The sequence below is a fragment of the Octopus bimaculoides genome, chromosome 2 (assembly GCF_001194135.2).
Source record: "Octopus bimaculoides isolate UCB-OBI-ISO-001 chromosome 2, ASM119413v2, whole genome shotgun sequence".
In the NCBI taxonomy this organism is placed as follows: Eukaryota; Metazoa; Mollusca; class Cephalopoda; order Octopoda; family Octopodidae; genus Octopus; species Octopus bimaculoides.
The window spans coordinates 46747442-46759750 of record NC_068982.1 but is presented as its reverse complement, the minus strand read 5'-3'; the positions used below and the strand labels follow the sequence as shown (position 1 = coordinate 46759750).

At 36.3% G+C, this 12309-nt stretch overlaps 1 protein-coding gene across 6 annotated transcripts in view; it reads left to right on the top strand.

The window, feature by feature from the left end:
• Window positions 1–12309, top strand: part of LOC106875928 (tubulin polyglutamylase ttll6) — a 426314-nt gene that overhangs the window by 286545 nt on the left and 127460 nt on the right. For all 6 annotated transcript variants that reach the window (XM_014924247.2, XM_014924246.2, XM_014924244.2 and 3 more), the window contains one exon: window positions 4572–4728. In XM_014924247.2, the coding sequence (XP_014779733.1) occupies window positions 4572–4728 (157 nt within the window). The remainder of the gene's footprint in view (window positions 1–4571; window positions 4729–12309) is intronic.

Genomic DNA, 12309 nt, shown 5'->3' with positions numbered 1-12309 from the left:
GCACCGCCTTTTAGTCGAGCAAATCGACCCCAGGACTTATTCTTTGGAAGCCTAGTACTTATTCTTTCGGTCTCTTTTGCCGAACTGCTAAGTTACAGGGACATAAACACACCAGCATCGGTTGTCAAGCGATGTTGGGGGGACAAACACAGACATACAAACACATACACACATACATATATATACATATATACGACAGGCTTCTTTCAGTTTCCGTCTACCAAATCCACTCACAAGGCATTGGTCGGCCCGAGGCTATAGTAGAAGACACTTGCCCAAGATGCCACGCAGTGGGACTGAACCCGGGACCATGTGGTCGGTAAGCAAGCTACTTACCACACAGCCACTCCTACGCCTATATATATAAATTTTATTTTTTATCTTTTATTTGTTTCAGTCATTAAACTGCGACCATGCTGGGGCATCTCTATGAAGAATTTTTAATAGAATGAATCAAGTACAGTGTTTAATTTTTTTAAAACCTGGTACTTATTCTATTGGTCTCTTTTTGCTGAATTGCTAAGTCTCAGGAGCATAAACATACCAACACTGGCTGTCGTGTAATGGTGGGGCACAAATATGGATACAAGGGAACACATACACACACACACACAGGGCATGACGAGCTTCTTTCAGTTTCCATCTACCAAATCCGTTCACAAGGCTTTGGTCACTCTGAGGCTATTGTAGAAGACACCTGCCCAAGCTTCTAATGGGACTGAAATGGGAACAATGTAATTGGAAACCAAAATTCTTACCACACGGCTACATCTGTACTTAAACACACACACACACACATGTATATATATATATATATATATATATATACAGGGTACGGTGAATAAACTGTCATCTAAATTACTCAAAACTGAAAATAACACTGACATCTCATTTTAACAAATATACTTACCAGAATTACATTAAAATATTGTGAAATACTAAAGAGTAAATTTATTTAATAAAATTGACATTGGCTTCAACCATGGCCTCCAAATGACTTGGGAATCTCCTGCAACTCTTCTGAACAGTTTCCTTGTTCAAGTTGGTGAATGCTGCCATAATCCTTGCCTTCAATTCATCTTTGGTGTTACAAGGAGTTTTGTTGGTCTCTTGCTCAACTGCACCCCACACATAATAATCAAGGGGGTTGCAGTCTGGGGTATTAAGTGGCCAGATGTTAGGGATGATGTGGTTGCAGAAATTGTCTGAGAGCCATGATTAAGTTCTCCTGCTTGTGTGGCATGCTGTAGAGTCCTGTTGCCAGACATAGGGTCTTCCAGCAACTACTCTCTTGACCCATGGCAGCAATACCTCCTCCAGGCATTTGATGTGGGCCTCTTTGTTGAATCTGAGTCTGTGTGTGAAAATTAATTGAGGAATAATGTTGCCATCACTAGTGATCATTCCAAACACTATGATGTTGACTGGATTTTTTTTTTATCACTCTTGGTGCATGTCCTCAAATTGCACTGTCCTCAGATTGACATCCAAACACTCTGAAATGTTCATATTGGAGATACCATCATGAGAGTCAAGCAGAACATCATGTTGTTTCCATATTTCTGGCAGAGTGATTTGCTTCATGGTGCTGTTTTTCTCACAGATGGTGCCCGACTGACCCTACTGTACTATGTAGCCAATAAAATCAAAAGCAAACAATGTGCGTGTGTGAAATTGAAAATATAAAATGGCAACAATTTACCTATCGCACCTTCTCTCTGTCTCTCTCTCTCTCTCTCTTGATATATATATATATATATATATATATGAGTAGAAATTAATATTATTAAATAATATCAATTTCAACCAGTGGTCAGCATACTTAAAAAAACGTCTGAGGACCGTGAATTCTATTTAAATATAAACAATGGGAGAGACCACTATGTGGATCCCTTGTATGCTAAAAATAGATAACAAACCGTCCTCATCACCTTCAAAGTTTTCTCCATTTAAAGCAATGCATCGGTCCAGACATGTTTTCTACTGTTGGAAGCAGTGCTGGAATGCTTGCTAAATGATGCCTTTTAATGCTTTCGTCATTTTTTCTTCACCTCCTCCATATCTACAAGTTCTGTAGCCCCAGCTTTTGCCACTGGTGCTGACCTTCGAAAAAAGATCTGGATCAACTTCCAGTTGTTCTTTCAGTTTATAACATGCATTCTATCATGACTGCTTTTGAGCTTCCATGAGCAAGTGAGGCACAAATTTTGCTGCAACTTTTTCCAAATTTCATTGGCAAGAGCTCCAGGATACTTCATTCATATCAACAAGTTTACCGATTGTTCAGTGATGGTCTTCCAAGATCAGTTCAATAATTTTCATAATGCATGATGTTTTTATTCATTCGGGAGGCCTATGGTCGCCCTGAACGAGGTTGATCCTCAAGTGACAAGTGACCATTCCTAAAGCATGAAAACCACTTGTAAGTTTGTGCTTTTACCTATGGCAGTGGCCTTGTATGCTGTTTGAAGCATGACAACTATTTCAGCTGCTGTTTCTCCCAGCAGTAAACAGAATTTTACGGAAGCATGCTGTTCCTTGTTTTAGCCATTGCAAAAATCAATGAACAGGGGAGAAACACTGCAAGATAAAGATGCTCCATGTGACAGTATGACTTCACTGGACAACGCTGGTCAGCAGACTGATGCCTGAAGGTTGCATCAAGTGGCTTCTAGCAATGGAAGCCAGAACTACGAGCTTGTCCCACAGAGAACATTTCCAGTTACTTTTGGGTACGACCTTGTACATACTGAAGTACATATACTCAGACATAAAGTACATACAAAGAAACATATATAAAGATTTGATTCATTAGAACAAGGGTTCTCAACTCTTAATCATTTATGGACTCCCTAGGCATTTTGATGTTTAAAAACTAGTTTTATAAAAACTTATTTCAGAATTCCTATTTTGTTTCTCACACATTAGCTTGTTTAGGTTGATCTATGTAAAATGGTAGAGAAAGAAACCTAGCTGTTTCCTGCAGTAGATACCAATACATACATCGAAAGCAAAATCTTTTCAGGGGCCCTTAAAATACTATTGTGAATCTCCAGTTTACAATTTTGCTGCAAAAATCTTCTATGGACCCTTAGCGGCCATATGGACCCCGGTTGAGAACCACTGCAATAGAATTTCACATAAACACACACATAGATACAGATGCATATATATACTCAAAAGAATGCTTACAACTGTATATATATGCACATAATGACCAGGTATTACATACAATTGCACATATGCACAAATTCATGCATATACACAAGTTACAATACAAATACAAACACTTTACACACACACACACACACACACACACACACACAACCATATACAAACGTACACACACACACACACACACACACACACACACACACACACACACACACAAACACTCACAAACACACAACTACACCTTAAAAAAAATTCTCATCACGTAACTTCACCATTGCTATGTTTGAACAAGTCACTGAGTTCAAAATCAAATATATGTTGTCCCCAAGAATCTGCTTTTTTTCTTTCAGCTTATTTATTGGTGACAGAATAATAATAAAATTCAAAGTGTTACAATTGTAGTACCTGATCTCCTCTAATCCAGTGTGATCCAATCTGGTTTAGTTCCATTCAGTTTGATTTAATCCCACCCAATCTTATTTAATCCTGCCCAGGCTGATTCAGTCAACATTAACCAAATGATAGTTGCACCACTCATTCAAAAGATATTTAAACCTTTAGCATTCAAATATTTCTGTCAAAAGTAATGCTTATTTATTCACATAGTTTTGATTTAATAATGCATTATCTTGTAGCTATGAGATTTTGATTACGTAACTGTTCATTTTAAGAATGATGTTGTAGGGTTGATGTGAGAGGCCAGATCTGGTTAGCTTTGAACATAAAACAGGTGGAATATTTTGGATGGATATGGCCAGATTAAGTGCTAAAAGGTTAAGTAAAGTCACTGAGTAGGGTAACATATGAGGTGGGATACAGAGGCAGGGCTTAAAAAGAGGAATCCAACTGGAGAGAAGCAGAAAAGAGTGAAAATCATTGGAGAAAACTCTTTGATGCTTTATGCTTCTTTAGATGTGAAGGGCTTAAGTAAGTAAGATATAAGCAGACAGGCATTTTGTTTGTTGCATGGTGACAAGCATCCCTGGATGCATACACATGCGTGAATGCAAATAAGCCAAATGTTTGTGTGCTAATCAGAATCTGTATATATGTTTGTTAAAAGCAGATAGGAAATAAAAGTAAAGTTGATATAATGAAGCAAGGCTGCAAGGTGGTAGAGCGATTAGCATGCTGGGCCAAATGTTTAGCAGTATTTTGTCTGTCTTAATTTTCTGAGTTCAAATTCCACGAAGGTAGACTTTGCATTTCATCCTTTTGGGGCTGATAAAATAAGTACCAGTTGAGCACTGGGGTTGATGTAATCAACTTAACCCCTTTCCAAAATTGCTGGCCTTGTGTCAAAATTTGAAACCAATATAGTGAAGAAACAGTATCTGTTATTTTATGTCTGTATGTGTGCTACCATAACTTTAAATGCTTATGCGTTTATCTTTCAGCTATGGAGATTTCCAGGCTTTTGTACGTCAAAAGAAGAACAAAACTTACATACTCAAGCCTGAATCTGGTTGCCAGGGCAAAGGTATATGGGTGACCAAAAGCATCAAAGACATTAAAGCCAATGAACACATGATATGTCAGCTGTATATATCAAAGGTAAGCTACTATTGAGATAACCAAATAGTTAAATACTAAAAGATATGCATTACAGTAATGTATAAGGAGTCTACCCCTAAAAAGACTAAACTTTTAAACCAGTGTATGCCAAACAGTAGCATACTTATGACTTGAATGATATGTATGGAAGACCTTGACCTTGAGTTTAGTTTAGCCATATCATGTTACACCATTGCAAGAGGGAACTTACATTTAGTGCTCCTGGCAATTTGTTTGCTGGTTGAATAATGGATAAAGAAGGGCAATGAGTCACTGTGAAATTTTGTTTCATATTAGGGAAAACTTTTACAGAAACTTTTCTAATGTTGCAAGAAACCTATAAAGAGTATTGTGTGAACCATTGACATGTATCATGAATGGCACCATTATTTTAAATTGGAAGAGAAGAACATCCATTGAACATGATCCTAAGATTGCATGACCGTCTGTGACCAACAGACAGTAATTACATTCTGAAATTGCATGTTACTGTGTTGCATGAAAATTGTTGGTTAATTGTTTGTAAAGTTTCTAAACAAATAGACATCCATAAAATTTCGTTTTTGAGTTTTGTCTCATTAACAGTTACTTTTATTTTGGCAGTAAAAAATATATAACATGTAAAAAGAGTGGACTAGCAGGAAAATGCAGGTGTAGGAGTGATAATACACTTATTCAACTGAACCTGGAAAAGCACAGAACAAGAAGTAGAAGCTTAAAATCTTGCAGCTAAAGTTAGAATTGAAATAAAAAAAAATGTTTTTTTGTTTCTTTCAAATTATCATCATCATCATCATCATCATCATCAATTAATGTTTGTTTAAATGATGACGATGATGATGATAATTAGAAAGAAACAAAAAAACAACAAATGTAAAAGTATACCCTCTTTAGTTTTTGATTCCTCCATGAGGGAAATTCTCCTTGGAACTTCCTATATTTACACTCTATGAAATATTATAAAACATGGAGGATGATGGCAGGAGTGTTGAAGCACTCATATATAATGGAATTGTTGCCTGTCCTTCAAAATTAAAAAATTTTTAGTTAGTTACCATACTCTCATGTTTTTTTTTTTTCAACCTCTGGCTGAGCTGACATTTGGGCATATAGGAATTTGATCTCATTTAGTTGGGTAGAGTGATTTGGATGTACTTTAACTTGCCTAGTAAAAATCATGTTGGCAATAATATCCTGCCAGTTATGAAATAATGAGATTTAAATGACGAAGTGGTTTTAATGAGGTCTATGTTTCTACACTGAAAAATGAAAAAAAAAAAAAAAATTATCCTGCCACAAAAGACAAAGGATTCAGACTCTGTGCTCATGAAGCTCTGGATATCTAATATTCTTGGCCTCTTGGTACCCAGAAACTTGCACCCTCAACAATCATGTTTTCTGTAAGACTTGACTAATAGATTTTCCCCAAAAAGTGTATATCATTTAATTTATCTTCCTCAGGTTCAGCATAAACTATTGGATATGTTCGCAGTTAGACATGCATGTTAATGAGGGAAGCAAAATAGTCCTTCAAATTTAAATTTAACCACATTAACATTACCAACATGCTGCTTAAGTTCATACTAGATTCCTCTTTAATGTTTTCCCCATTTTATTTTTATTGAAAGCCAGCCCAAAAGGCATATTATTTAGATTTAAATTACAATTTCAGCCATGATATTTTTAAGCTTCAATTTTTCTTGTCCTATACTTTTCCAGGCAATATCAACTGAAACAAAGGGAGGTGTGTGTGTGTGTGTGTGTGCATGTGTATGTGTGTGTCTGTCTATCTATCTGGCTGTGTCTGTGTTTGTGTGTCTTCTCATTAAAAAAAAATAAGCCCCATTTGCATGAATATACCATAATACCCATCCATAATTAAAACACTGTATAATATGAATAACAATCAAATGAATATTCAATACATGAAGTATACTGTATATAGTAAGAAAAATTCCTCTCAGTACCTGAATCATTAAACATAATCTGAATTTTCACTGAATAAATAAATTAACAGGAGAGGGTATATGAATTAATGACCTTTATGTTTGTGGGCGTCAGGTGGTTTCAGTATCTTATTAGATTTATATTTGCATTAAACTGTAGCCGAGTTGTAGCTGATTTTAAGTTAAAATTCTTCTGGTAGTCAATTTGACATCAGACTCAACTCCAGATGAGATCTGCTCCAAGATAAATTCTGTTCCTAGATTAACTTTCTTTGTGATCTTAATTTGTTTATTTATTTAACTGATAATAGCTCTTTGAATAATCATTAAACAACTTGAACAAAATATGTTTATATCTGAAAAGTTTATGTTCTGCTTTTAATGAATTTGAAAATAAACAAATAAACAGTAGCAACACCAAATTCTCTTCTAAAAAGACTAAAGTCTTTTGGCATTATTTACTAGATTATTGTTGCTCCAGCCAAGAAGAATTCTGCTCAAAGATATTTCTACCAAACCAAAATCGTAGCTGTGGCTAGTTCCTCCCTAATTGACTCCAATGCCGGTGGCACATAAAATACACCATCCGAACATGGTCAATGCCAGGTCCGCCTGATTGGCTTCTGTGCCAGTAGCATGTAACAAGCACCATCCAAATGTGGCCGATGCCAGGGCTGCCTCACTGGCTCCTGTGCTGGTGGTACATAAAACACACCCACTACACTCTTGGAGTGGTTGGCAATTAGGAAGGGCATCGAGCTGTAGAAACATTGCCAGATCAAATTGGAGCCTGGTGCAGCCACTGGCTTTCCAGACCTCAGTCAAACCATCCAACCCATGGAAAACAGATGTTAAACGATGATGATGATGATGGTAAACCATCAGGTTATTTTTTTTGCCATTTTTTTTGAAATCTGAGACTACATTATTCAAAAGTGTCCTTCTCTTTTTTGAAGGTTGTAATGTGTGATATGAAGTTTATTTGGTTGCTATTTCCTACCAATTGAGCAATCATTTAGAGTTTTCTTAATTGGTTTGTTAACTATTGTATTGTTATTTCTTAACATCAAGTCAGACTTCATGAAGCAGATTCATGATTAAAGGTATTCTAGCTAGTAACATCCTCCTACCTTATTTTTCTTTCCTTTCGGGCCTACAGGCCTATATTATCCAAGTGGTATTCTTTCTTTTTGAAGATGATAGGGTGTGATAATCGAAGAGATTTAGCAGCTACTAGATAAAAGGGATCTTTTTGGTTGCAATCATAGATTTGAGAATTTTAAAATTAAGAGAAAATTTTAAAATTTGGTGTACTGATGTAATTTTTCACACTGAATTTGAGATTCCTATATTCCAGAAAAAAAAAATTAGCAAAATGCTACAGAGATTCAAAGCTGAATAATTTTTAGCCAATCAGAAAACAGGGATCAGGAACGGGCATTTTCTCTGTGATAACTTCTGTCACAAAATGATTTCCATCAAAATTTGTGGTGGTGGTGGTGGTGGTTGTGATGGCAAAAATGTCATAGTCATGCATTTACTGCATCCTTGTTACAATGCAAGCAGGGCAGACTACATCTTTGCTTGTTACTATAGAAACATACACTAATGTGAGATTTACAGCCATGTGTGTAATGGTGGCTATCCATTGGCTAATTTTTTTTTATTATATTATGCGCTCTTTTAAAGCCTAGCCAGGCTCATGGGCCCGGTTTCCCGATTTCTATGGTGTATGTGTTCCCCCCAGCTGGACGGGATGCCAGTCCATTGCAGTGTTACTCAAGAAACAGGAAGACAGAGTGAGAGAAAGCTGGGGTGAAAGAGTATAACAGGGGTCGCCACCACCCCCTGCCGGAGCCTCATGGAGCTTTAGGTGTTTTCATTCAATAAACACATACAACGCCCAGTCTGGGAATTGAAACCACAATCCTCTGACCGTGAGTCCACTGCCCTAACCACTGGGCCATTGCGCCTCCAACCCTTGGCGAAAATTACCCAAAATTTGCAAGCTTTAAAAGCTATTAGTATTATTATTTATTAATTAATGTCAAAAGTGAATTTCATTTTCATAATTAGCATACAAAGCTAAATTGGTATACCAAATTTGAAAACAGAACAAAAAGTGAAAAAAAAAAATGAAATCTCTGATAGCAACCAAAAAGATCCAGTGGGAAACTAGATGCTAGGTTTTATAAGAATGTTTCTTACACATGTGTAATGCTAAAAAAAAAAAATCTTGTAGCAATGTTTTTGATGTTGGCAATAACTATGCGAACACATAAATTATCTTGCTGTCATCATAGCTCAACAGCTCTCATAACCAATTTGGGTTTATCTTGCAACCAGGTAGTCAGAAGAGGAGATGGAGGAGAGAAAAGCCCCTAGTCATAACAGACTTTTCAAACTTGTAAGATAGATTTGGTTGATATTTATCCGGAGATTTACAGTTGTGGTGTTACTGATTTTTATTTTTAAAAGATATCTCTAGCCTTTAAGGAAATCTATTTAGAATTTCACCCTATTTTTCTCTATATAACCTAGTAAAGATTGGTTTCAAATATTAGCACAAGGCCAGCAATTTCGGATGAGGGGGAATATTGATTATAATGACTCTAGTATTCAACTGGTACTTATGGATGAAATGTCATTAAGCATTTTGCCTGGCATGGTAACACTTCTGCCAGCTCACCGCCTTCAACTTAGTTAATATTGTCAAGATATCCTGTCTATTCTCTAACATCTTCTTGTCATCCCTTGTATACTTTTTACCTTAATCCTTTAGCATTTGAACTGGTTACATCAGGTCTAACTATCCTACCTGTTTTATGTTCAAACAGGTCAGATCTGTCCTTTCATACTTATCCTACAATGTCATTCTAAAATAAACAGTCACATCATCAAAATCTCAGAGTTATGAGATAATGCAGGATTAATGTAAAACAACAGGAATAAACAAACATTACATTCAACAGAGTAATCCGAATGCTAAAGTACTAGATATAAAATAGTTAGCTTCAGTCAGTTCTCATATCTTACAAGCCTTTATATATTTCATCATCACTAAATTAATACTAAGGGAGTTAATTAGCAAGACCATTAGAGTGTTTGATACGGTGACTTACATTATTCATTCCAAGTCCCCGTGTTCTGACTTCAAATCTCATGATGGTCAACTTGGCCTTTTATCATTGCAGGAGGTCGATAAATAAAATATCATTCCAAGTTGATGGATTTTGTAGAATTTATAGAGTGTTGGACAAAATTCCTTGCAATTTCTGTTTTGGCTTTTCTCATTCTGTGTTCAGACTCTACCAAGGTACCACAATTATCAGTAATTGATAATTATCGCTGACTACAGGAGCACCCTAACTAACCTGCAGTCGGTCAGTTTGAACACCTAGATTACAATAGTTGTAGATCAAAAATACATAAATGGAATGGAAAATCATCTCTTAGATCAGGAGTTCTCAACCATTTTTCATATATAGACCCCCTTTGATTACTATCTTATTCTGGTGGACCCCCGTAGCTATTTGATAATTGAAAACTAGATTTATAGGAACTTCTTTCAAAATTCCCATTTTGCTTTTCACTTATCTTGTGTAGGTTGAAATATGTAAAACGTCAGAGACAGAAACCTATCTGTTTCTTGGAATATATACCAATACATACATCTAAAGCAAAATTTTTTCAAGGGCCCTTAAAATATTATTGTGGATCCCCAATTTACTATTTTGCTGCATTGACCCCAAAAAATTTTATTATGAACTTTCAGTGGCCATATGTAAAATGTTAGAGAAAGAAACCTAGCTGTTTCTTGCAGTACATACATCTGAAGCAAAATTATTTCAGGGGCTCTTAAAATACTATTGTGGATCCCCAGTTTACTATTTTGTTGCGTTGATCCCCAAAAATTTTATATGAACCCTCAGGGGCCATATGTAAAATGTTAGAATAAGAAACCTAGCTGTTTCTTGCAATATGTACCGATACATACATCTAAAGCAAAATCTTTTCAGGGGCCCTTAAACTACTATTGTGGATCCTCAATTTACTATTTTGTTATTTGAACCCCCAAACATCTTATATGGACCCTCAAGGGGCCATATGTAAAATATTAGAGTAAATATTAAAGTAAGAAACCCGTCAATATACACTAATACATACATCTAAAGCAAAATTTTCCCAAGAGCCCTTAGAATACTATTGATGATCCCCAATTCACTATTTTGTTGTGTGGGCCCTAAAAATTCTTATATCGATCCTCAGGAGCCATATGGACCCTGGTTGAGAACCACTGTCTTAAACTATTAACTATATCATGTTGTTTGCTGGACCATTTCCTTACTTTGACACAGTTGTTAGAATGCTGAAGTTGAGGTTTATTATTATTGTATGTGTAGGGATGGGTGTGTCATTAAAAAGCTTGCTTTGCAGACATGTGATTTTAGATTCAGTCCCACTGGGTGGTACCTTGGCCAAGTGTCATCATCTACAGCCCAAAGTTGACCAATGTCTTGTGAAGAGTTTTGCATGATGGAAAGTGATTGGAAGCCTGTTGTATGTATACTTTTTACTTGTTTCAGCCACCTGACTGCGACCATGCTGGGGCACTACCTTGAAGGGATTTTAGTTGAACAAATTGACCCCAGGGATTATTTTTTATATAAATCTGGTACTTATTCTATTTTTTTATGCTGAAATGCTAAGTTATGGGGATGTAAACACACCAACACCACTTGCCAAGCAGTAGTGGGGAACAAACACAAACACAAAGACACACACACACACATAGCTATATACATATATACATATATACATATATACATATACAACAGACTTCTTTCAGTTTCTGCCTACCAAATACGCTTTAGTTGGCCTGAGGCTTTAGTAGAAAACAGGTGTCACACAGTGAGACTGAACCTGGAAGTATGTCATTGGGAAGCAGACTTCTTACCACACAGCCATGTATGTGTGTGTGTGTAATTATGTATGTATCTGTATTTGTTCCCCTACACACATCATTTGTTTGCATCCCCATAACTTAGTGGTTCAGCTTAAAAAAAAAAAGACAGATAAGTACCACTCTTAGAAAATGAATAAGTACTTAGGGTTCAGATGTGGCTGTGGTAAGAAGCTTATTTCTTAACCACATGATTCTGGGTTCAGTTCCACTGTGTGGCACCTTGGCAAGTGTCTTCTCTTATACTCTTTTGCCAGTCAAAGCCTTGGATTTGGTAGACAGAAACTGAAAGAAATCTGTCTTGCTCAAGGACACAACATGTCAGTGGGAATTGAACTCATGACTTTATGGTCATGAGATGAATGCCCTAACTACTAAGCCACATGCCTTCACACATGCACAGGCAAAAGCATACATACATACATGCATTCATACATACATACATACATACATACATACATATATATATATGGGAGAATATACAAAAAATAACAACAGACGAGGACAGGTGGTGTAAATAACAAAAGTATATATTAGTATGACGCTCGGGAATACGGAAAGTCTTTGACGTTTCGAGCTACGCTCTTCAACAGAAAGAATACGGAGACAAGGAGAAAAACACGGAGAAAAAAAATTGAATAGTGTTCAGTCAACGGTCAATCGCTCTTCAAC